The sequence below is a fragment of the Trachurus japonicus genome, chromosome 20, assembly GCF_045865225.1.
Source record: "Trachurus japonicus isolate A0001 chromosome 20, Traja_1.0".
NCBI classification, from domain to species: Eukaryota; Metazoa; Chordata; class Actinopteri; order Carangiformes; family Carangidae; genus Trachurus; species Trachurus japonicus.
The window spans coordinates 21,220,611-21,247,455 of NC_140926.1; the positions used below are offsets into that span (position 1 = coordinate 21,220,611).

At 45.6% G+C, this 26,845-nt stretch overlaps 1 protein-coding gene across 6 annotated transcripts in view; it reads left to right on the plus strand.

Moving 5' to 3' along the window:
* Positions 1–26,845, plus strand: part of arhgap21a (Rho GTPase activating protein 21a) — an 89,184-nt gene that overhangs the window by 12,739 nt on the left and 49,600 nt on the right. For 4 of the 6 annotated variants that reach the window (XM_085763595.1, XM_085763597.1, XM_085763596.1 and 1 more), the window contains exon 1: positions 24,064–24,737. The exons of the other annotated variants lie outside the window; for them this stretch is intronic. In XM_085763595.1, the coding sequence (XP_085619721.1) occupies positions 24,426–24,737 (312 nt within the window). In that variant the 5' untranslated portion in view covers positions 24,064–24,425. Of the gene's footprint in view, positions 1–24,063; positions 24,738–26,845 lie in introns of those variants that run through there. 6 annotated transcript variants of the gene reach the window in all.

Here is a 26,845-nt window from a genome sequence, read left to right on the forward strand (position 1 = left end):
GACCTCAGTCCCCTGCTGTTTGTTGCGTGCACTCAGATATGTCTGACTCTCCCCACTTTGTCCTGAAGAGTAGGTTTAACATGACGCTAGGGGGTTAAACAGGATAGTCTTCATGTCAGAGGGCGCGCTGTTCTGTCAAAAAACCTCAAAGAGCAACCAGGATTAATAATTCATAGATGAGGAAACCAATTATACAGAGCCTTGCTCGCATCTGGGTGGGGTACCCGAGGGACTCTAATTGGCCCACCTGCTCTCTGTCTCTGGGGGGGTTTGGCCGAGGTGACTGGCTGGATGGAGCGGTGCACGTCCTCTCTCTTTGTTTAGACGCTCCTGGCTCTGAGCGTTTGGATGTGGGGGATGGCTTCCTCTCTGATGCACTGGTAGCTAGGCTTACCTCCACTGATGGACCACACCCAACGCAGCGGGAGGGGCTTCCCATGTGCCCCTCTGTGCTTTGTTGGACTGAAAAACCATCACAAGACCAGCAAAAAAAATGATAGAAATGAAAATGATTTGATAGAGAGAGAAAATAATATGATAACTAATGATTATTTTAATCTAGTAATTAGGTTCATACATAAATTCATCTATAAAATACCAGAAAACATTTGCACCAACAGGAAAAGTACTAAATTAATAGACTGAACCACACTGCAGCTATTATGAATGTTATTTCCACCAATATATTTTCAGATTATTTTATGATGAATGGTATTGTTTATGAAAAGTAGTAAAAAAAAATATCCATTGCACCCTCCTGCAACCCAAAGTGACCTCTCAAATGGCTCATTTTGTTGAGCAAAGTCCTGAAGTCTTTGATAATCAATTCAGGCTGATTTTTAACAATGAAAAAGCAGCAAATCCTCTTATTTGAGATGGTAAATCCAGTAAAAGTCTCACAGTTTCACTGATCATTTCCTAGTTGATGAGCTAAATGTTTAATGAGAGACTGTTTCAGCTTCAGACTGAACATTTCAGCATGATACAATACAAGATGATCAAGCTTCAGAGCAGAGGCTATATGGAGAACAGAGTAGCTGAAAAGATGGGAGACAAAATGAATTCTGAACTATTCTGATAATCTATTAATTATTTCAGCCATTTGTATAGGAAAATAGTCAAGAAACCACTGGTTCCAATCTCTTAAAGGTGTAATCTTCTGCTTTTTAGTGGTATTATCTGTGAGTTGTGAACACAGTAGCATACACCAGAGTAGAGAGGCTTTGGTCTCTGATGTGCATCAGCCCACTGTCGTCTGGCCTCTCTGCCTCTCTCTGTCTGTCTGTTTGTCCCTTTTCTCTCCTCGCTCCTTCCATCTCCATTTCTCCTTTGTGGAGAGGAATTCCAGGCTGCTGGCCCACACAATTGCCCCCGTCCATTAGCATATGAAAGCAGCCGAAGGGCAGCAAAGTGAGGCGGGAAAAAGGGAGGGAAGAAGAGAGAGTCATAAAACTTCCAGATCAGTCCCGAGCAGACATCAGAACTTTAATCAGCCTCATGCTTGCACATGTGGCTGTGTGTCACATAACTGCCTCTGGGATGGCTTTTATACTCTTAATGCAGAGGTGGTTTACTGTCTGTTTCATCCCTGTGGCTTTGTTCACAGACACTGTTGTGTGTCGAACTGTTGTGCTGACAGTTTCAGCATGTCAGTGAAATTGACCAGCTTCACAGATTGTCTTCAGCTAACCTTGATGGTGATGTCACTCTCTCTCTCTCTTAGGCATAAAATCAATTCATCTGAAGGATTTGCTTCACCGTCTTGATAACTTAATGTGGTCCTGAGCCACATCCACTGTTATGCACATGGAAATCACTACCATACACTTGTATTGTCAATACTAAAACATGAAAACAATAGGAAAACAGCTGCTTCTTTTATTCCTTTCATCACTGGTACCAAGTGGGACTGACCTGGTTGTTGTGCTGAGTCTTAGCAGTTTATTCATCCTCTTATTCAGCATAATCACTGACTCTTGTACTTGACTGAAGCAGAGCACACATCATAGCAGTTGTGATTCAGATATGTAGGCTACAGTATTGTTCTCCTTTTTAGTAGTTTAGTGAGAAAGCCAGTTTGGAAATCAAGACCCTGCTGTAGAGGGAATTTTTCAAAATAAAAGTTTGTGGTGTGCAAAACCCTTAATCTGGATGTGAAAGTAAAAAAAGAGGGGAAGGATGCACTTTGAAATGAATGAATCTTTTATTGTTGTGTAAAGCATGTGTTGTCACAGTAAGTTGGGACTCACTGAGGCATCAAACCCTGGAGTAATACCTCCCACTGAGACAGGTTAATGTTTACACACAGAGGGCAGCACGAGCTCTGTGACATAAGATACTTGAGCATCTGACTTGCACCTCTAAGCACCTTGTTTTTTTTTAAGCTACCTCTTATTCCTCTGTCTGTTTGTCTATTACCTGCCAAGGGACTGCGGATGTAAATTAGCAGTCTTGCTAACTCTGACACATTTACTGATTAATTCATCAATTCATTAATGTGTATTGTCCCTTTCAAATAAATAAATAAATATAAAAAATTATTACAAGCAACACTCGGCCCTTATTGGAGGCACAGGTCTTGCTATTGTTGATGAATACTATCAAAGTGTGACAACCAATGAAGGGGGGTTTATGTAAACATGTCGATCTAGAACAGAAAACTAATATTTCAGTAGAACTGGTCTAATTGTCAGGATGCCAGAGTTTGCACAGAGCGATGTTGATGAATCAGCTTGTAGTTTTTACTCGCTACAGAAATAGGTCACATTTGATACACTAAGAAATGTAAGACCATCCCTCCTGTGGCTGCTGGTAGCTGTGACATTGTCTCTGCATGCAGCTGCAGACTGTGGAGGTGTTTTTTTTTTTTTTTTTCCTCTCCTGTGTGGACCCAGGACACGTCCGCCTGTGTCTGTAAGTTTGAGCCGTACTGTTGTCCTCAGCAGTTTGTAGTGAAAGGCGGCGTGAACAGAATGCTGATTCACCTCACACTTGCCACAGTAACCCCTCACTCCCCCCTCCCCTCCCCTCCCCTCCCCTCCCCCCGTCCACACAGAGACATAATCCCTGCAACATATGTGCACAGTGCTGCGGTAAACATGCAGTGATGCTGCAGTTAAGTCTGTGTGCGACAAAACTGCAGAAAAACAAGCCGTCTCCCGAGGCTCGGCTCGGCTCGACTAAACCGACAAACACCTTGTCCTTGGAGTGTAACCTTGGTAACGCCGAAAAGGAATTCACATAAAAACGTCTCTTCTTCTGTCATTTTTCAAGTATGTTATTCTTCCAACCTGGAGAAAGAAAGACAGGAGAGAGAGAGAGAGAGGAGACGGGCGAGGATGTGAATAGGAAGTAGCTGGATGCTGCTGAGCCTCCTCGGCCCGCTTCATGAAAAACTGCCTGGGAGAAGATGCAGCTCTCTTTGGTGCAATGCAGACAGGGCTGGGAGGAGCCTCGCCAGTGGGTGGAGCTGTGCGTGCAATGCAATGTGTGCGTCCATGAAAAGAGTGTGTGAGGTGTTGTTTTGTTTTGCTCTATAAGTGTTTACACACTGGGTCTTTTGCCCAACCACCCCTCCACCTCGCCTCCCTCCCTCTCTCTGGAAGGAAAGTTGTAAATATCACCGACACGCTGGAGGAGAAAAGGCTCGCAGTGGAGTTTTATATACATTTTTTTTATTTGGCATTGTTTGAATGCCAGAACAGCCAGTGTGATGTGTGTGCTGCATCTGAACCTGATCAACCTACTAAGTGCAGTTACGTCATTCAAGACGGTCAGAGGGTGGAGTGGGGGGAGGGAGAATCCCTCCGCAGAGCTGCAACAGCAAATCCATAGATCAGTGGCGTGTGTCGGTCATCTCCTCTATACTCTTAAGATGCTGTCAGAGCCATCAGAATAAAACACTTCAGTACATGTCATTTCTCCGTTTCATTTAGTTTCACTGTGCCTGTAGCAGGACAGTCTTATTCTGAAAAATCTGACATCTGAAACAGCTCTAATCCCATCATGCCCTTTTCCTGTCCTTCCAGCTCCTTTTTAAAACGGTGAGCCTGGCATATTTTCCTGTTTCCTTCACACAGCCAGAAGGCATCGCTGTAAAAAAAGGGCTGCTAATTGGCCAACCCCGCACAGCGCCAGAGCCTGGGATTGGTCGGGGCAGCGCAGGAGATACAGACGGCGATAACGATGCCCTCCGTCCTGTATGTGTCAGCGTACATACACAGTGTGTGACATGGCTTTGTTCTGTCACAGACCAAACGACACCACATTAGCATTCGGAGCGCCTCCTCACCTGTGCTCCTCTGACAGCGCGCCAGTGATAGGCCGAGCTCTCATTTACTAATCAACGGTGATGAATTGCGAGCAAAACCGATCTGACAGTGTCACAGCAGAGGTCACGGTGCCAAATTTGCTATTTTTCCAAAACTGTACACCTCTCCTCCGCCTGCGCCTGGAAATCTATTTCACCACCATTGTCTGTCTCTATAACACAAATGACATCCATCTGTTTCTGCCTCGCCGTTTTCCTTTGGCTTTTATTTTTTAAAAGGGTCTGTGCATGCATGCCAGAGAGAGTGGCTCACTATTTGACTGAGTGTTTACTGTGGTGATGGAGAATGCAGTGGACACTCCCTCTTAGTTATATGGGGCCCAAGGATGATTAGAAAACAGTGTGATAGCAGCAGACAAAGGGCAGATGGTATGTGAAAGGAATGACAGAAGGAAAGATTCAGATCCCAAAGTTAAGGGCCCAAAGTGCTGAGAGGTGCAGCGCGGAGAGGCAACAATAAGGGACAGGAGATGGAGGAAAAGAGGAAGAGATGAGGTTTTTATTGTTTCCATCTGGGCCCGGGTGTGGCCCTCATGGCCTGGAGACCCGCTGTGTTCAGTTCTGCCCCGAGTCCTCCTTCGCGGTCCCGGACCCGTCTGCCAAATGGTTTCTCTGTGTTGTTTTGTTTCAGCATGTGGTCCTGCACGTGTCCGTCTTAATGGCGGTTTAATTGAGCTGCATGTGATGTTATCATTTCACATTGAAATATATACGTTGTTTGATTTGCGTGCAGAATGTGAGCAGGTAGTTGCAGCCGCACGCATTAGCTGCTGCAGGAATCAAACCAGTGTCATTTCCATCACAGGATAAAATATTTACAAAAAAAAAATCCCCGAAAGCGGAATGTGTGTTTCCAGGCTGTAAATCCTATTGGACACTTCCTCATTTTTTTTTGTTTTTTTGTTTGCTGTGACTACCAGCAGTTTTTGACATGTTTTATTGCCTGTTGAGGGTCAGCTGAGGTAGGTGACTTTGTCAGCACTCTCTGTCCAGGCGAGCATATATAGAGCCGTCTCTGTCTATGTCCAGGGGAAAGAAATTCTAGTAATTATCCATCACTTCCGTGTCAAAGTTTCCTCTCCAGAAGAATAAAAAAAAATCCCTGTTTTTCAAGTACATGCAAATTAATGAATAGTTGTTTGGAGACATTCCCTGTTACTGTGTTGCACCACATTTTAGAAAATAATTCAACACAGTGTACAAATAGGATGGAAAAAGCAACAATGATGTCCAGAGCAGCCAAACATCTACACAGTTACGGGAAGAAAACAGGCAGCCAGATGGACTGTGAAACGGCTGCATTAGTGAAAATGCCAGTTAACATGGCTTGAATCGGCTTCATATTAGCCAAACCAAATTACAAAGCATGGATTCAATTACATAACATGATGCTACACTGAAAACAGTTGCTTTTGCGATCACTTTGACGGATCGAGTCTGACAAAAGGGACTCGGGGTGGTCAATTTGGTTTCTCCTTGCTGGATTTAGTGTTGGCATGTACGAAAGATAATGAAAGTGTCGCTGACAGGCACGTAGCCGCAGCGCTTATAAAAAAGAACGCCGCTTTTAAACCAAAGTATGCAGCCCTCACCGCTCAATCCTCCTCTGGCAGCTTTTCGGTGCAGTCCTCGGTCGTGTGGTTTTTCCCTCTTCCCTCATCGCTTCATTATTCAATTAAGCAGTAAAACACATGTTAAGCTTAACATAAACCGCACCGAGGATCCCCCGTCGGGACGAGAGCAGTAAAGATCAACCTTAGGCCCTCGTATCATGCTCCATCAGGAGAGATGAGACTCTCAGCCTGGTTCCCATTTACAGCCCTGGTGGACGAGGATGATGCCGCTCAACGGGTGCATCCAGTAAATACCTTTTGGTTTGTATGGTGTGACTGCGAGGGGCGAGGTTGCCAGGTCTGAGGTGGATGAGGTGCAAATAGGCTGAGGAGGAACCACAGACACAGGATGAGAAATATTACCCTAACTGGAGGAGACTTTTGGTTTCTACTGGTTGTGGTTACGGTCGAGGTTGACGGCTATAAACACTAGATCCGTTAACCTTTGAGTGTGTGTGTGTTTGTGTTTGCGTTGAGGCTAATGGGGTCAAGAAACAGTGGGGTCCATAGCTGTGATTCAGGTGCTCCCATCAATCCATCCCAGCAGTCCCAGTGGGGGCATCCATCACCTCCGCTCAGGGTTTTCTTTTTTTTTTCTTAGCTGATTTGATTGACTGCTGATGAATGGCAACCCGTGGACACGCGGCCGCACACGTGATCCGACACACAAACACATCAGCATGCGGTAGTATCACATACACATTGTGTAAATTCGCACACCTCGGCAGACACACTTATTCTGGGCCTTTCCACAGTCTCAACATTCCACTGGCCGTATCTCACCGAAGGCCCCAACTGCTTTTAATCAGTTGGGTCACGAGGCGCTCCAGATGGGCCTCAGCGTTGGGTGGGACTGCCGGGGACTTGGTTGAGGAGGAGAAGGAGGAGTGTGGAGGGGGGGGGGGGGGGGGTTCAGCTCATAATAGTCAACATATTTGTGCCCCCTCTCCTCTCCTCTCCTCTCCTCTCCTCTACATCCCCTCCCTCCCGTCCTGTATTGCGTCACCCTCCTCAGAGACGGGTTGCTGGACAGCTCGCGCTATACTGGCCCTGCCGTATTCAGCGCATGCATTTCTGAGGCTCCCACTTTTCCAGTATTTTACTAGCTAACATTTTCCATCGCCAGACTGCATGCTCCGAGTGTTTTGAAAAGAGCACTGTGTGCTTTTGGAGAGCGTCATTGCAGGATGTGCTTTTACAGTCTGAGGAAAGCTGTAGGTGTACGTTGCAATTCAGTGATTTTTTTCTTCTCCCCTTCAGATGTCTGTCATATCGAGTTCACCGAGTACACAATGTCTTGATCTAGACATGTGGCCCATACAACAAAATATGTGCAGAATGTGCATGGAATAACTTAGCCAGGAATGAGGGCTCGTGGATGCACCAGCATCGTTTTTTTGGTCCGCATCCACACGTCCTATCTAGCAAGCAGGGAGGAAGAGGACGAACTTGCAGAAGAAGAAGGAGATAATGTCAAGAATGTAAAAGCGCAACCAGTTCAAGAGCTCAGAGGTCCAAGGCTGAACTGTAATGGCAGGGATTCATTTGGCAGGTGTAGTATTCACATTCTTTCTTCCAGAGGAGCCAAAACAACAAACAGCATGCACATGAACGTGTGGAGTAACTTCATCCCTTGTTGTTGTTTAACGACCATAATAGCTGGATTTTGTCAGCGTGTCATTATACCTCCTCGTGCTTTGATTCGCTCCGTGTTCAGTCTTGCTTTGACAATGTTTACGACCGTTACCTGGATACCATACTACTAATCTCCCCTTTCCTCTCTCCCCTCGTCACCTCTCCCCCACACACCGCCGAGGTCTCGCGTTACAGGGGCTGACGTCGCCTCATTCTCAGCATAAGGCCCGTCGGGTTAATACTCGCAGGGCGCACGCCCCGGGTGAAGGTCACAACACATCCGCGCCGCAGGAAACGTCTGGGATAGTCTCACATAGTTTTTCGAGCGGGATCTAACGCAGCCGTGGGTCGTTCCTCAGAGCTCATCCCCAGCAGAGCGGTTCCTGTCCTCACACCGAGCCGTTGGCTTAGATTTCAAGAATTTGGCAAGACCTGGAGCTCAGCAGCTGCCCCCGGTGCCCACATGAAAGACAAGACGGGGATAGAAGAACAAGGGAGGGAAGAACAAAGTTAGGTCAGGTCTCAGCTCCTTATAAGGGTCATAAGAAAAATGACAGAATGAATCCGAGGTCCTCCAGCAAATGAATAAATTATGACGGGAACAAAGGAGGAATCGGGTGACACTGTAGGGCGACAAAGTCTACATGGAGACGAGGTTGATGCATTTGTCAACAAGAAATTTGACTTAAACAGAAGAGACTGTTGTTTGTTTCATTTCTAACCACGACGCCACACTTTTTCAACCATGAGCACGTCCCTTCTCTTGCCTTTACCACGTACAAGAACCATATGTGATGATGAATTTGGACGAATTGTTGCCTTCTTGTTGCAAACTGACATGGTGTTCTGCAGTCAGCTCAATGCACCGAAGGCCTCAGGCAGCAGAGCAGGGATATAGTGTGACTCCTGCCACTATTCCTGACGCCATGGTGGAACATTCCTGTCAATGGGATTGACTGACTGAGGTTTGCCCAGTTTAGCAGCTGATCTCGGCTCTCCTAAAAGGATTAGAGCGGTCGCACCTACAGGGTAGGCGTTGGGCATCCCTTGACGGTCGCTAGCTGTCTGCGACTCCTCGTCTGCCAAGCTATCCTGCGCTTACCTGCACTCCCGCCAGCACGCACGATTCGTCCTTGCCAATTTAGACTGGCAAGCTTAAACCAATGAGCTCTGGATTTACTTAACCCCCTGCGAGCTTCTCCCTCCGTCTCCTTACACTTTCTCCTCGCTAGCCGTTTAATCGTGACTCGTCGCCCTGTCAACAATCCCCAGCCGCCTCACCGGCGCCACTTGGCAGGTTGATGGCCACTTCAAAGACAGTCCGCATGCCATTGATAGGACTTGAACATTGGCTCGTTAGATTAATCCGACTGCTTTCCCCTGTGCTATCAGAGTCTGCAGAGTCAGCCAGGTTAAAGGCAGGAAGCTCTCTGCTCTGATGTAACGCTCCTTTTTTACGGGAGAACACATTTATAGCAAGGAAGAATAAAAGCCCTGTCTGTGTGATGTTCAGTACAAACCTGATGAGTCCTGACAGTTGTAGAAAGACAAGCATGATATAAAATCACATTTGTGGTTTGAATCTGTTGTAGATTGTAGATTTATGACATACCAGTACACCGGTTTCTCCCAGGTAGTATCAGAAAGACAAGGAGACTCCCACCAGCCTGGTCGGGGTCAGTGTTCATCACACAAAGAGACAGGGGCTTCTTATGTCCAGGTCTCCATTAAGGCTGAGTGTCTTGTCTGCTGCTACTCACACGTAACCCTTGACCTTTAACCTTAACCTTGAAACCCAATTTCATTTATCTTGCCAGGGAGAACTCAGAGTGCGTGTGTGTTCGGTGTTTGTGTGCGTTTGTGTGTGTTTGGCACCACTGTTTTCTGTCAAGTATTAGGCTAAGAGTCCTGTCTGTCCCCAGTAGAAATCATCCTCTCTCCGTCCAACAGATTAGAAACCGATTTAATGCTTAATCAGTTGCTCCAGCTCAGCCCCACCACCATCACTGACTTCTTCTCCTTCATGACAGACACACACACACACACACACACTCATACAAACACTCTCCTGCCCCTCCTCCCACCCACACGAGCCAAGTGACAGTCAGTGGAGTTTGCTGGTGAAGCCATCTGGCCCTCAATCTGGGCCTGCAGCACCACCAGCAGCCCTCTCCCCTCCCTCTCTTACAGTAACACACAAACTCACCCAAGAGCCAGATCCCAGTACAAACAATCAGCGCTGAGTCACTTAAGATGATCAGCTGCTCCATGTTAGCAGGCTGTATTTTTAGAAGTTAAAAGTCATTTCATAGTTTTGTTAAAGTGGTTTTAATTGATTTTGTCTATTTGTATATATTTGCACATATGTACAATGCCTGTACTGGTTCATTTTTGAATGGCTGTTGGTTTCCCTCCAAGGAACAAGAAAATCAAGTGAAATAATTAATAGCCACTGAGAATTGCACTTTCCTGAGTGAAAATATTCAAGACGTCTATGTAAGAAATGTTGTCTCCAGCACTACAGCAATGATAGTGCTCATAAAAAATGGTGCGTGTCTCTTTTTGGATGCAGTTGTGCAGCAGGGCAGATAATGGGCTTTAGCTGGTGGTCTGTAAAAGCTGTGGCTCAGTCATGAGGACTGTCTGGTGCATGTTTAACAGGAAGGAGCTCGGCTCACCTAGTTTCCACCAGGTTTCAGATCCACACTTCCACCAGCACGACAACATGATGCCAAATGAAAAGTACTCATTCATTTCAAATGAGTTGTGGGAGACAAGTCGCAAACAGACGTCATAGCAACGTCAAGTGGAAAGACATCAGTAACTTGGGGGCATGGGACAGATGAGCAGAGACGAACTCCTGGCAGCAGAGTGAGGGACATCATAACAGTTGTATACAGTTATATGAGCTGTGCCTAGCTATTCAATGACCATCCATAAGTGTTCAGCTGCATCTTCACAGCTTGAGCCTATGATGCCGTTTTAAAAAAACTTTACGTGATGTTTTTCCACTAAGTTGTGTTAACCTGGAATGACTGAGTTAAGTGTCGTGTTTACGGCAAAACACATGACAATTTATAGACACGCTGATGAGTTCAAGAATTTAACTTGAGCTGCAGCTTCAGTCTCGTCCACGCTTTGCTCTTTTGTTCTCCAGCATGTTTGGCGGTAAACACACATTTTTGTGTTGTTTTCAAAATCTATCTTTACCACGTTGAAATAATAGCTACATCATGGTGTCTGCTAACGGCACATACCACTGTTGGGCCGTTCCTCTAAAGGGTTACTCATCAGTCAACTTGGACTCATTTACCCCAGATTAAGAAAATACAGACAGACAGGCAGACAAACACACACACTCACACAGAGCACTGATTCGTCAGCCCTGTGGATTCGGGGGTCTCAGCCCCTCTGGACAAACATGGGAGGAAAACATTCCAGCGAAGAATGGCTGAGCCGCTCTACGCTGAGAGGTGGAGAGCTAAATAGTCTTTTCAGCTCATCTGGCCTAGGTCCTCATTACATAACTGGGTTTTGTTGGACAGACACAGTACAGAATGGAACAGGCCTAAGAAAAGCAGGGACTGTTGTAGCTGTGAAGAGCCTCTGATGTCAGACGTTGAAGGAGATGCCGCCGGGAGAATGCTTTCATCCGGTTTCTTATCAGCGCGATGGGTTCTTTTTGAACGAGACCTGACGGGAAGACGTCCGTCAATACATCCCATGTGCGCAGGCTTCTGGCTGTAACAAACCGGCAGACATCAAACGGCACCGACTCCAGGACCGTTCTCCACCGAGTGACGTCGGCGCTCAGCAGAAAGGCGACATTCTTCTCTCCGCAGCTAACACAGGACATTACTGTTCGGTCACACCTGCCCCGCCCTGTATAAATCCCATGTCTGTCTGTGTGTCTGCAGCAAGGTCACATGAACTCTCTTGAACCCCGCCCCCGAACTGCAGTCCCGGCTGACGTTAGCAGCAGCTACACGGCTTCCAAATCACTTTTCAACATCTCCTGGGGGCTCTAAGTTTATCTGCATTCCCTTATTTCACCCTGAACACACGGCCTTATCTCACTCATGACCCTAAGCGTCCGATTTCTTGTCCAATTCTCGCCTGTGTTTCCACGTCATGGTTTTCATCCCCATGTTTGTAAGACCCAAACTTGTCTCCGGCCCTGCAGTGACTCCAGTGAGAAACACCAGCTGACATCAGACGGCCGCTCAGACATGACGTTGAAGAAGAAAAAGAAAAATCTCTGATTACAGTCGGGCCTGATCCACAGAATTACTCAGGCTGTAAATCAGACCTGCATCCTCTCGGAGATGCTGCCAAATGCTCCCAGGAGGAACGCCCCCCCCCACTGCAGCAAGGAGAAAGCAGCAGACTTGACGTGTCGGCAGTTCTCAGGAATCTTGTCGGGTTTTTAACTTTCCACATCGCAACCGGTCATTTCGGTGACACATGAGTTTATCTGCAGAATGAAGGATCGCGACCACATTATAATGACTGCGGCCGCGCGCACGTCTGAAGCGTGGTCCTTTTGATGCGATGCAACATGATGTCACCAAGTCATTTTCTGGGCGTGCGTGTCAACGTCTTAATTGATGAGGCTGCTGCAGCTAAACTCAGAGGTCTGAGGAGCAGCTGAAGGCGCCTGGAAAAGGAGGAGGAGGAGGAGGAGGTGGTGGGTTCAGAGGACACACCCATTGACAGGAAAGTGAGGGATGAGAGGAAATGGATGAAATAGGATGGAGGGGGAAGATCTGCAGCACTGCATGCGCTCCAACTCCGGCCATGTTTACACTGGGGAAAGCACCACGGTGTTTTCCAGGGACCATCATTCCTCTGTCAGACACTACAGGCATCCACAGTGACTCAGTGCACATTTTCTTGAACTCTTCATCTCTTTTTCTGTCTGTTTCTCTCATTTTCTCTCTCACTGTTCTGCCTCCCTCTCTCACTCTCTAGCTGGATATAATAGCAGGGTAATTTACAGCTCTTGGTCAGCCCGGGGCTGTGTGTGTGTGCATGTGTGTGTTGTTTAAAGGGCGTGTCCCACAGCCCTCATCAGTGTTGGCTGCAGTGCAGAGCGCCTCTATTCATAACCAATACCAGATCTGTCCCATACCAAATCTGTTACAGTCCACTGAATGCCTTCACAATAACGCAATGGTATTACTATTGTAGAATAAAACGTCCTTTAGTTTACATGTATGAATGCTTACCATGAAACAAAGTTAAATAATAGTTAGAGCATCAAAACGCTTGGAAAGAAACTATGTAATTCACTATTATCTTCATTATAAAGTGAGAAATTAATTGTGCAGTGGATATCCAATCAAAAATGACAATCACAGTTTCCCAGATGTCAAAGTAAGGCTTGTAGCCAAAATATGCATAATATAGCTCAGTTTATAATAAAATAGCAGCAAATTCTTACATTAGAGAAAGTGAAATGAATAATTTCACTTTTTGTTTGATAAATCGCTCAAATATTGCTAATTAGAATAGTTTAAATACATTTTCGGTCCCCAGATTGCCTCTGATGCGTCATTGTTTTGTGAATGTGTGTATGATGAATAGGGAGAGGTGCTGCATGAATCTGTGTGTCAACAGGTGAGTGTGACTAGTTGTGTAAAGCCACTCCTGCCTGCAGACTGGTCCTCCTTCCTCTGCAGAGCCGTGTGTCGACCCTCCATCATGTGAGGAGACTCTCGGCGGTGATAATTACAATCAAGAGAGCAGCAGCTGCTGTTTTGGCTGCCGTGTCTGGCTGTGTTCTGTAGCTGGGACACATGCCTCCAGCCGCCGCACGTGAGGGAGGTAAACATGAGATTACCAGACGTGGCTAAAGGGTTCATATCAACTTGAATATTTCATATTCCATCGCGCTGTTACAACTATTTTTAGAGGTTGGGAGCATCTCTGCAGCCGCTTATGAATTTTAAATGGCAGTTGTGAATATTTCACCGGTCGACCAGAATAGCCGGGCTGAATGCAAGAGATGACATGTTTGGTATTTCCTGAGTGGATGCAGTCATAGGTTAGTGCATACTTCTTTGTCCTACCTTTTGCAGGTCTGTAGACTTCACGATGTACATGATTGATTTATTGATAAATCATTTTTCAATTAATTAATTAATCATGTCTCTTTATAAAAGATTTACAAATTTTAGTTGCAAGTTCCCTGAGAAAATAATCTATAATCTTCAACCAGAGTCATCAAGATTGTGTTGATATGGTGTTGTGATGGTGGCTGAGTGGTTTAAGACGCATATCATTCATGTTTGTTCCAGGTTTGGATACTGACTGGTGACTGTTGTGGCTCATCTTCACCCCTACTTTGAAACATGAATGTTATTCATATCATTTATTTTATTATCGTCATTCCTTGTCATATTTAGTGCATAGTATGCAACAATCTGTTTGGGTGGTACAGACGAAGTACAGATGTTCCCTTTCAGCAGGTCCTTTTTATAATGTACCCATGAATGTACAAAAAAAGTATATCTGGATTACTGATGAAAAGTTAAAAACTGAACTACATGGAGTCTGGGCAGTGTTGCGATGTGTGTTGTGTTAGACCTCAGTAGATGATATCCTCACTGAATCTGAAACCGTGTGGATCATATTTGGGTGTAAAGAGTTGGCCGACTCGGAGAAGGACAAGTGCTACACTCTGCGGCTAAAGGTTTACCGACCTCACTGTTAGTTTAATCATTTCTAGAGAGCATTACATTGAATTTTGAATAATGAAGTGGTTTAAAGTCAAGTCTTGTAGATAAGATTTCAGACTTGTGTCGATATTCTCCTACAAACAAATTCAGATCCAGTTTTACATGAGTGTAAACACAGAAAAGGACACATAGCTTATTAAACATGGCACATTGCACACGTCAGGCCTAAAGCAAACCAGCCTGTTTTTCAAAGCTTCATCTGACTCTGTTTGCATTAATTACTGCTCCACCAGTTCAACCATAGTGATGACCTTGACTGTTTTATCCCCATTTGAATGAATCAACATCTTAATGAAGAGGGATTCATTAAACAGAACACCACAGAGCTGTGTGTGTTCATCTGACCGGGCCCCGCTCTCCCTCCACGTGCGTCGTCACCCATTACGGTGTAATTATGCGTCCGTCAGGCATGCGTCTGGAATGAGTGGACCCTCCACCCTCCACCCTCCACCCTCGGCCTTCCTGAGTCTACAGCAGTCCGACCTCAAACCTCAGCCCAGGGAATTCCAAGATCAGCTTACACTGCTGCTATATGGGCTCTTTATGAAGCACGCAGCGGCGTGCTAACGGCAGTGTCGTAGTTTGTTAAAGGAACCTTTCAGACGGCTGGAAAGGCTGAGTGACTGAGTTTACATTCAGGGTGGACAGGTTCGTCTATACGAGCCGTTCTCCAGTCGCAGCGGCCTGGCTCCCTGAATCAGGTGTTTGTCCATGTGTCTGATTAATGACGTCTGTGTGGAGTTTCCAGACGCGGGTGGCGTAGGGCGTAGGGCGTTGGGTGGCTTCTGCAGGGGAACAGGGCCGTCTTACAAAGGGCGGATCCCGATCCGGTGGAGGGTCAACGGGACCCCACAGAGCCACGGTGACGCTCAGCTCCTGTGTCGGTCTGACGTGTTAAAACCGACCCATTCATGTCAGACTGCTGTCACAGGTTAATCCCTGCTCATTCACACAACACCTGCTCCTACTACTGTGGTTCAGACCACCAGCCAGCCCTCGTATAAACACAATGGATTTACCAAAGAGAGTTGTTAAGTGTATTAAACCTTACTGGTGCTGTGTTTACACTGGAGATAAACACACAGCCCACAGAGTGGATAGAGAGGAAGTATTTCATAATGTTCTTTTGTTTATTTAATCATTCAGTGAAAGGTTAATGCAGCAGCTTATATCCTCTATGATCTTTAGAGTACTTTCATTCACAGCATCCACTGATGGATTTTTGTTCAGTGACTGAATTTAATAGCTTCATTTTCTGTCAGTCATTTCTTTGTTATTTTTTCTGATTGATTATTAATAATTTGGTCTACAGTGTATCAGAAAATAATGAAATACTGAAGCGTCACACTTTCAAACTGTTTTGTTAATTGTCTGATCAACAGTAAAAAACAAAATCTGACTATTTAACGAGCATAAAAGGAATGAAGGGAGGAAGCAGCTAATTGCCGACCAGTAATATTAGCTTGTCAGATTTTCCACTCATTTCAGCACTGGTAGAAATCCTGGATTGATGAACATTTAATGGAGCAAACAAAACGTCTGTGGCACCCATATTTGGATAACCCTACATTAGATGGAGCACAGTAAAGCACACATTCACTATTTGATGCTTAAGCCAGGCCAAGGTTAGCATCGCCTGGAGGCAGGGTGGCAAAGCCGGGTCAGATAATTCATGTTGACCCGTTGAGACTGAACTCAGACAGTGTGGCTCATCTCACATCAGGGCGTCAGGCTGACAGGACTAGAAGCGCGTCTTCATTAGCGCGTTGAGATGATCCGAGGCTCCCTCCCGTTTCCCCCTCAGGGAAACCGTCTGAATGAGGAGGAGAGATGCAATAATTAAACATCGACAGACAGTGTTTTTTTTTCCATTTTATTCACGAGGTGTTTGAGATGGGGTGGGGCAGGGCTGTCATCAGAAACATATTTGCTCCTTTTCTGGCCGTCTGAGAGCAGCTGCTGAGGAGTGAATGTGCCGGCTACTGAATGCTTGATTGGCAGAGGCATTTGTCTGAAGGTGTCTAGGGACCTCTGGAGACAATTGTCCAGATCAAGCAAGTGCTCCTTCACCAGGGAGCTCGCTAATACACCAAGCCCCGTACAAACCCCCTCCCCTCCCCTCCCAGGGCTCAAGGCTTTTGTCCCCCCCTCCCCTTTAGTTTTTTGGGAGAGTGTCCAACCCGTTGCCTCTCTCTCTCTCCTTGCTGCAGCATCAGCTTCGCCTGGAAGGAAATCCCCTGTTTTTTTTTTTCTTCTTCTTCTCCTGGACATATGATGCTGTTGTGCTACACAGATGGTTTCCATAGCAAACTGTGGATTTTGATTGTTGTTTTTGCCAGTGGAATAGAAGTGATGCACTGGCTCATAAATACATCGTGGGCATGACTCACAGGGAGTTTAACTGGTAGCTTTTGGAGTTGTTGCGTCACGACTTTATATTTAATTTGGACGCTTTGTAGAAATGAAACGAGAGCCGGTGCCAACTTCCTCCTCAAGACCAACACATGCATGACAAAGGGCAGTTATTGTGTTGTTAGTGGATTTTTTACCTTGTCAAGTCTCAATGGAAGCTTTGACATTCACTGTAACCTGACCTATTCTTTTGTTAGCTGAGGAAACTATTAGTTTTCCCTTGAAGTTCAATGTTTTACCGTACAGCATAGAGTTGCACGATACCCACGGTAGCCACGGTACCCCGCGGTGCCAAAACGTAACGGTTCCTACTATACTAGAAATTCTACACGACGGTACTACCGTGGATTACTACTACCGGTGCCAGTTTCCGCTACATAGCGGCCGCCTCTCCTCTCCTCTCGGCTTCTCACTGCACGCACTCCCTTGTAAACAAAACCCACATGCACCCACTGCAACCTAACTACACAGCTGCTGAATGATTGGCTGTTTCCCTGTTACTGGTGATGTCCGGGGATATGATAGGCTGTTTCCGCACGCTGGATCCGCCTGTCTGTTATCTGATTGGCTGTTCGTGGTTCATGCCGGCAAGAACGGACTCCATGAAGACAGCTGAGACAGCTCCGCTTCGATAGAAATTCGCTTCAAAACAAACAACGAGCTAAAGTTTTGTCTCGCCCAGACGCACACACGGCTTCACAAACACGAGACAACACACTGACCACGGCAGAAGCACCGGGCGCGAGCGGCGGGTCTGCCGCGGTGTCGTCGTCAGTGGTACTTAATACATTTAGCTCTGTTTATTTTCTCATTGGCTAATATCAGGCTATATGCTCCGTGTACAGGCTGAGGAATAAAGAGTTAAAGGATGTCCAAGTATAAAGCACCTAGAAATTGCATAAAAATATAGTTTTCACAGGGAATCAGTTCCTGTTCATTGTATTTTGTCCTCTATGATTTATTATGTTGGAGAAGAAGTATTATTGTCAAATAGTTTTTTTTTTTTTTAACGACAGTGGATTTGTTTTTTATCCTAAGTTGATTATTTATATTTGTTAAACATAAATTAATGTGCAAGAGACTGAATGGTTGTTTATTTTCAATAAACTTCATTTATTTGTTTTTTATTGCTTATTTAAAAATATTTGTTTCAGTCTAATTCCTACTTCACCAGTATTATGTTTATCATGCACCAAACAACATTATAAGTAGCCTAATTAATAAGTATTTATAACTTGTACAAATACATTGCAGTTCATAAAAATAATAATAATAAAAAAAGGTTGCAGTATCGTGATATTACCCGGAACCGTGATACTTTGTCTGGTATAGTACCGTGGTTACTCATTTTGGTATCGTGACAACTCTAGTACAGCAGAGTGACAGCATAATATACAAATGATTCAGCCTGACAGATTGTGGAATTTCTAAGGTAAAGATAAATTCATAATGTAAATAATCAATCTTGATTTGGATCCGTTGGACCCATTTGAAAATATATGATTGAATTAGATATAAAGTGCACATTTGCATGGCTCTTGGATGGACAGAGTTTCAATGGATGTTCCTGCCAATATAAACATGAGCACTGACATATCTGTAATATGATCTAGGTCCAGTGGGAACCAGTTCTCTCAATACACTTCACATGTGATAGACCACCACTGTATCGAATCCTAATACACATTAAACTTGGATTTGATTCCGTCGACACTTTTTTGTTTTTTATGTTGCGCTTTTCAGCACTTTAATTATTAATTGTTGATCAGATAATGTTCTGTCAAACAACTAACTGACTAATCTACTAAGCACGACACAAAAACACACCATGTAAGATGTTATCAGGTTATGATCTGTGCAAGCGGCCCCCAATTTAGTTTTCACTCTTAAACCGAGCAAAAACAACAGCCTGCCCCGCTGCCTGTTTCTTATTATTTTATTTATTTCAGTGCTTTAAGCAAACTATTTATATTATCTCCAAAATGCAAACAGCTTCTCCCTCTCACTTTTTTTTCCTTCTTCTCTTTGAGAAAAGAAAAAGAAAGTCTTTGTGTGCGCACCCTCCCTCTCCTCTGCCCGGCGTGTTGGCAGATGAAAGTGCAGTAAAATTATATTACAGGCTACTCATATACAATATCTGGCTCCACCGCCGCCTCCTACACTCAGATTATCAGTCTGAAACGAGATCTGTCCGCTCCAATATCTGCACGGTCAGCTCCGCTCGCAGTCTGCCGCTCTGCTCTACAGGGCAGTCGATTGTGGGGTTCATACCCCCTCAGTGCCCCCCCGAGGGGCCGTATGAAGAAGGACTTTATGGGTGTGCAGTGGTGTGTGCGCCCAGTCGGAGCAGTCTGTTCCCCGGCCCTCATTAGCCAGCCCTTTGTTACAGTAAGCCATACCTCGCGGAGCCCAGATGCAGCATGGCCAGATTAGATCTTACACCCGCCAGGAGTCCTGAAAAGCCACCCCCGAATCGAGCCTAATCCTCCTGCAAGACTTTCTCTTTTCTTCTGGCTCTCCGTACCACACACAGTCTCTCTCTCTAGCACACACACACACACTCATTCATTCACAGCCGCAGATACATAAAGTTGGTCACACACAAGGACCAATTGAAGACTTCAAAATTACTCATTGTAGTTTTTCAGAGCCCTGTCGGTGCCTTGTGTCTTTAATCCCCGTCCAGAGATCCTGTCAGCTGCTTACTGACGACGGGCCTTTTGTTACACAAATCAGAGCTGCAGATAATCATCTAATAAATCCTCGACTCCAAGATTCTGAGTGGATTGAAATGAAATGGCATCACGAAACAGCCTGGTTTCCATTGTGTTGTGTTCTCCATAAATGTAAACATCTGACCCATGTTTCACAACTGCATTTTTGCTGCAAGTTTTTGGGATGTTGCGGATACTAACTACTTACTACCGAGATGCTTAAATGTAATAGACAGATCGGCAGCTTTCCCCCCCTCACCACCAGCGCTGCTTCTTTCCAAATCCGCAAGCTGGACTTGTGTGTTTTGGTGTTTCAGCACACCATTAATGTGATCTCAGACTGATGAGTGGTCTTAAAAACCCTCCGCACTAATCCATAAAACAGGCTTGTCAATTTCTCCATCGCTGCCTCTACATTCACCGCAGCCGCAGTGTGGATGTTGTCTTTGGCCTGCATGTGATGTTGTGTGAAGCCACAAAAGCCATGTGCAGTATTATCAGCAGGGGGACTCCAAGACCAAATCACACAGTGTTGGACCCAGCGGCGAGCGGTAACGGTGCAACAACAAGGGGGAGTGACACCCTCCACACCCATCGGTCGAATTTCACAGGCGTGTGCGACCACGCTTAAGTGTATTTTATCAACCGGACCACACTGGTATTATTTGTTGTTGCTGCTTTTCTTGGACGGACAGCAGCGTTCACAATTTACACCTCTGTGTAATCTCATAAAGTTCTTCAAAGCAGTTTGGTGGCTGGTGTTAAAGAGCTGTGGCCATTTTATAGTGAGTGTGAACATGGACATCGTCCCATTAACCTGTTGCTGCTTGTATCTCTGCTACAGCAAAGCCAATGACAATGTGTCTTTTTCAACACTGGAGAGTCATAATTAACAATTTAATAACGTGTAGGGTGTTTTTCAATATCAATAATCAAGAGTCAGTTAATCTAAATGTAATCAGTGATATGAAAATATGTTGCATTATATCCCACTTCATTATGTTTTTTTATGAATTGTATCAAGGGAGATTTCCATGTTGTTGTTTTTGTTATTGTAAATTAATCTAGGTTCAATGTCAAAGTGGTAAATCCACAGAGAATGGATACAGCCTCACATCCTCCGTCCTGATTGGCTGTCGTTACCAGAGAGGAGATGGTACTTAAAACCACAAACATCTTCTTATTGATCAGCACTTCTAATAAAACACAGTGTGAGTGTTATTACCCTTCAGCAACATTAAGCATCTTAATACAATGGAAACTTAACTAACAACTTTAACATGGCTGAATCAGCTCTGTGGCCTGGCTTTATAATTTTTACAAGCTTCTATTAACCCGACCCTTACCCACTGCCCCACTCACTCTTGCATATCATTCAATGTGAACTCGACTGTGGATCAGATTATAATAACATTATAACACATGACATCTCTATCACCACTGGGAGCTGCTCCAGCAACACTTAATGTCAGTGCAGCTTCGACTGCTATTATCACAGACACAGACCCTGTAAGTGGCTGTTTAGCCTCCTTGCTGATGCACAGGAGTTACATTGGGAAAAGCAGAGATGATGTGCGTGTCTGGAGGGATAGGAGCATTTCTGTCTTACGAGTGTCTAACTAGAACGCGTCTTAACTGTCGGTCTTTTAAGAGATAACCTGTGTTATTCTAAAAACTGCTCCACTTCTTCCCAGACTTTAAAATGTGACCCAGTTTCTCCACTAGTAAAACAAACTGAGCACAGCCAAACTCAGAACACACACACACACACAAATCCTCCCTTTCAAATTCCACTCTGTATTTGCACATCGAGCCGTAGCAAGCATGCCCATCCGCAGGTCCACAGGATAACTGTCGACCCCGACGTTTGTTCACATCAAAGGAAGTGAGAGGAAGTGATGGATCGACAGTTTTAAGCCTCAAATCACCTCGGCTGTGTTTGCTGGCCTTCATGACGACACCGATCTATTCATAAACACACACACACACAGCAGACACAAACCTTGAAATTACACAAGTGGCCCCCAGTCCAGTGGTCGACATTGTTGTGGTCTGGTTAGTTGCCCTGGTAACAGCATAATATTTCGGGGCGGCGCGTCTAGTTTTTGTGTCTGCATGGCACCAAATCCACTTCTTAGCCAACAGGAATTTCACCCGAGGATGTTTTTTTTCTTATCATGTGTTTTAAATTTACAGGAATTCAGAGACATAGGCTACATCCAGTATATATACAGTATAATGTGGTTTGAAACCCTATAACAGCCTGAAATGCATTAGTGGAGGTAAGAGGTATTGTACCTCTAATGGTAATGCAGGCTTGTAATGGTTTGTAAAAAATGGAGACAACGGTCATGATGACATGTTCTCCTACTCCCTCTGAACGCAGCAGACTGTATGGTTTTCATATACGACTATTCCTGTGAGACTTAATCCTTGTTTTGCCTTCCTCAAGTCAAGTGTCTCAACTGGCGGTCGGTGTTTTTTGGCGCCTTCTATTCCTGCCGTCTTTTCCGTACAGAATACCACATGCTATATTGAGCCGAGTGAATGTGGTAACAAGATGCTCATAACCAAACGCTGAGAGGGAACATTCCACCGCTGGGTTCCTGATGTTGTTTTCACGGTCGCTGCTGTCGCGGACGGCAAATATTCCTCCGAATCAAAATAGCCTGGTATTTACATTTTCGCCTTTTTAGCAGGCGCGCTCGTCCGCAGCGACCGGTACCAACCAACCACGCCGGCTGCTGACGGACGGGCATTAGCTGTCGCTGGAACTGAACCAGTCAACTTAAAACGATTATGGGGCAATTTATAAGACTAATAACTCACCCTGGAGGGATAAAGAGGTGTTGAAAACCAAAATGAACTGGAGGAGGATGTTCATAGATGTAGTCAACGTTTATTAACAGGGCCGTCCAACAGTGCAGAGCCCTGATGTTGCTATTGGAGCAGCACAAATGCTCCAGAGAGCCCCGAGAAGAAAATGTGATTAAATATTAAATTGATGTTTTGGCCCAGCTCTCGAGCAGAGAGATTTACTAAAAGGTATCAGGGCTGAGTCCCAAACATCTCACTGCTCCTGGAATAAAGGCAGTTGCCAAGCCTCTGTGTTGTGTTTGTTTACCTCCAAGGACTGGGGAGGGGTGTACACCCTTGTGTGCATGGCAGGGCTCTTATGTAATACCACAGGGCAAGAGTAAAGAGACAATAGGGGGTTGTAAGATTTGGATTGATGCTTTTGTTTCAGCAGAAACTCAGAGTAAATAGTTATGAAGAGGTAGTAGGGTATCAGTATTACACATACACACACTCACATTTGTTCCTGTTGATCCTGTTGGTATATTATACTGCTTAGAACAAAGCTCTGTCATAAAGTCCTCCAAACCTGGATAATCCACCATGATTCATTCACACTTAGTTTTTTAATGCATGTGTGGAAACAATCCTAACATGTCCATGTGTAAAATGGACATTTTAATTGATCTTCCATCGAAATGATTCCTTTCGAAAGCGATTTCCCTGTAAACAGTAGCAGACACGGTCTACTGCGTACTGCCCTGCACACTGTACTGTGTAACAATGCAAATCAATATCCAGCTGCATCCCTGTGAGTCAGGCAAATTAATTTTCATAATTTCTTCACCTAATTGTATCTTTGTGCTTCCCCAGAAAAGGTGCAGATGGATTGTTGGAGGCAATTTGGTGTTAAAACAGGAAACCTTTGGATGATAGCTGCCTGATTCAGTCTAATCAGACTGTTGAGGGTTAATATTATCTTCAACTGAACTTTGGAATACATCTTTACACAATATGTTGACATTGTCAGTTACAATGGAAGTGTTTTGGATCTCTGTCATGCTAGTGTGCTTCCAATGTACTCGTACTTACACCGTTTTCTTTATTTATTGATAGCTTAACCCTCCCTAAATTGTAGGCTATGGCAGTATCCCAACTGGTTTACCAGTTCTATCTTTATTCATTACATATTTTATGAATTAGACTACAGTAAATTAAGATAGACTGTACATTTGCTTTGCTTACACTCTGTAAGACCATTGTTTTTCTTTTGGTGCCTATAAAAGAATAAATACAGAATACACAGCTGTATATAGTTGTATACAGAGTCGCAGTGTGTGTGTGTGTGTGTGACCCCCCTCTCTGATCACCATGTGTGTCTGTCACACAGGCATCAGGTCTCTGTAGCTACCTGATGAGCTGCAGGCGAGTGAAGGTGGGCGGGTCGTCTTCTAGATTTCACAGAACCCATACGCCTCCTTATCTATTCGCCCCACTTGACTTCTCTCACTCGCTGTGAAAACAATCCCAAGTCCTTCCCGTCTGCAGACAGGACAGGCAGCAGCTCCGTCTCCCACTCCTAAAACTTTCTGAACGTTCTTTTCCCCCTCAGCCCACCTTCGCCTTGCTGCGCGATCCTCCTCTTCCTCCCATTTGTTTACATGATTTATTGATGAGCCTGGACATGTGAGTCAGTCAGTGTGCACGTGTGTTGGCCCGACGCACGGCAGCTCAAACTTTTAAAGGTTGACTGAGAGAGAGAGGTGAGAGAGAGAGAGATGGAGGAGGGAGGAAAGGAAGAGAATTTCACTCCAGGCTGCCTGGTGTGTGTGTGTGAATGTGTGTGTGCATACTTGACAGAGAGTTTTGTGTGGTGAGTGGGTGGGTGCGTCAGTCAGTCGGCCTGGGCTCTCCGCAGCGCACTCAGCCGCTGCGCTCTCCCCTCTGGGCTGAGTGGAAACATCATGTGTGTGTGGGACGTAGCGAGGACCAGCCCTGTTCCTCGGAGCTGAGAGCAGAGCAGAGCAGTCTGAGACGGGCCAGGGAACAGAATGAACCACGCCACAAACTCGGAGTAGACTACCCACAGGAAAAATAAAGGACACAGCATTTATTTTTTTGAAGGGGGAGGACAGTTTCCATCCATTCTGCCGTCCGGTCCAACATCCTCAGACTGGGCTATGCCATGCTGGCCCAGAGGAACGGGCTCCCTCGGGGCTGTAAGCCGGCCCCGCTGAAGGATCACCCCGACCTGCGGGATGTGGACGCCACCGCCGAGGGGTGCTGCTCCCTCTCCCCCTCCCCGTCCTCGGGGGGCTGCCCCTGGGCCCGGCTGGCCGGCGTGGACGGCTGCCTGTCGGAGCCGTACTGCCTCTGGTTCCAGCTCCTGGCCAGAGCCTACTGGGGCGAGGTGGAGCTGGGCCTCACCAGCCCCAACCGCAGCGTGTCCTGGGCTCGGCTGCGAGAAGCCTCCAGGAAGAACTGCGTCCGGTCTCGGGTAAGGAAGGACGGCACCGCTGCTGCAGAAGGAGAGAGGAGAGAGGAGAGAGGGAGAGCAACATCCTGGTGCTTTGACATTAGGAGAATGTCACCCAGTTTTTGAGGCATTTAGGAAAACCAGTGCTCACTTGAAATATGCGTTGAAGCTTTATCAGTGTCTGGCAGAGGTATATCGATTTACATAGGAAGCTTTTGAGAAGGGAGGAGAGGTGAGGGGCGGCTGCACTTTGTTGTGCCATCTGAGGAATTTAGTGTGCGTCATCCTGCTGTACAGCAGCGGGGTAGTCCTGTTTCACTGACCAATATCTTTTGTAATGTGTGTATATGTGAGTGTGTGTGTGTTTGGGTTTAAGGTTTCGTTTGTTATTGTCCCTATAGTGACACTTTTGCTGTTAGAGGAAGATACTGTTTATCTTCCAGCTGCACGTGTGCGACCGCCTTTTAAAAACATAAATATCCACCCAACATCCATCACGCTTCATGTCGTATGAATCCAGGGTCGATGGAACGGATTTGTCGCGCGGTGAAGGACTAAAGTGGGGAACTGAAGGCGTATTTTCCTATGTTATAGTGAATAAAGATGACTAATGTGGTCAGCGAGGGAGAGATGTTTGGAAAGAAAAAGCAAGAGTGAGAGGGAGTGAAAGAGGTAGACCCATGAGGTCAGACGACCCAGGGGTGACTCACAGATTCAAAAAAAAATAAAAGAAAGAAAGGAAGAAAAAAAAAGTGTGAAGAAAAGCTGAAGCCAAACATTCAAATCCACTCATATACATAAAGAAACAGCGGCAGACATGCAAATGCCCCATCCTGCAGGCTAAGGCACCATATGGCAGCACACACATCAAACCCTCACTGCTGAGTGTTCTGATGAACAGATTGCATGCATAATTGAACAGTATTTATCAGGTGATTGTGTGAGCTGCTTTGGATCAGATTTACAGTATTGTACTTTTGTTGCACTGAAGCATTGTGGGAACACGTAGGTTTCCCTCCACCCTGGGCTGTGCTGCTGCTTCTCTCACTGTATAATTTAACATGTTATATATAAAAAGAGCAAGATAGTGGAAAAAGTGTGTGTGAGTGTGTGTGTGTGTGTAGCTCAGCTATGGGGCAGTGGAGCCAAATGGCTTTGCTATTGCATAATATGATATTAATTTTTCAGCATGAAATCCAAACAAACAGCTGAGTGGGACTGTGTCAGCTCCTTCCCTCCTTTTCCACTTGTCTCCTCTTCCCTCTCTCAGTTGCATTACGGACATTGCGTGGCTCACCTCCAGCCCCACACCACTGGGTATTGGTGGTGATTTCACCAGTCTTACTGTCTTACCATTAAGCCCACACCCATCCCTCTCTCTCTCCAGAGGCCTCTACATCTGCTGCTCTCAGACAGGCAGAGGAGAGGTGTGGAAGGAGTGAGCCAGAAGGGCGGAGGGAGGGAGGGAGGGAGGGAGGGAGGGGGACGTCTTTGTTTTGGATCCATACCTAAAGATGTATTTTGGTAGGAGAAGAGCTTTGCGGAGAGATCTGGGCCGGGGCTGAGACTCTTGGCAGGCTGGCGTAGCCCCGAGTCACTGTGGTAGTGTTAGCAATAACCGCTAATGCACGCCCTGCGGTGCAGCGGTTCGGCTCCATCGTTACTGTGATGATGGATGTGACAGAAGTCTCACAGCTCAGACGGCTCTCAGCAGCAGGAGGAGTCAGACTGGCTTTCTCACCGATGGTGTTGTGATGAAGAGTTGCAGGATACTGTATGTCCTGTTGTATGTTTGTTCATGATGAATCTGGTTTCAGAGCTTTGGAAAGGCTGGAGAAATATGTAATACAGCCAACCTAACCCAATCTGACTTTTTTTTTTTTTCCCCCAATCCCAATCCTGATACCCAGACTGAGGGGATCAGTCAGTACCAAATTATGTAAGTCATACCAGCGTTTCAAGCATTTCTGAAATTACATTGTTACACGGCCGCGTGAACCTCATAAGGATGAGGTTGAACTTGTGGATCTCCTGACCAAACCACTTCAACTCTCCATCTTTTTTCACAAACAGAAAACAACCTGCTAAAACATCTTTAGTTCCTCAGGTCTTGTTTTTTTTTTAACTGT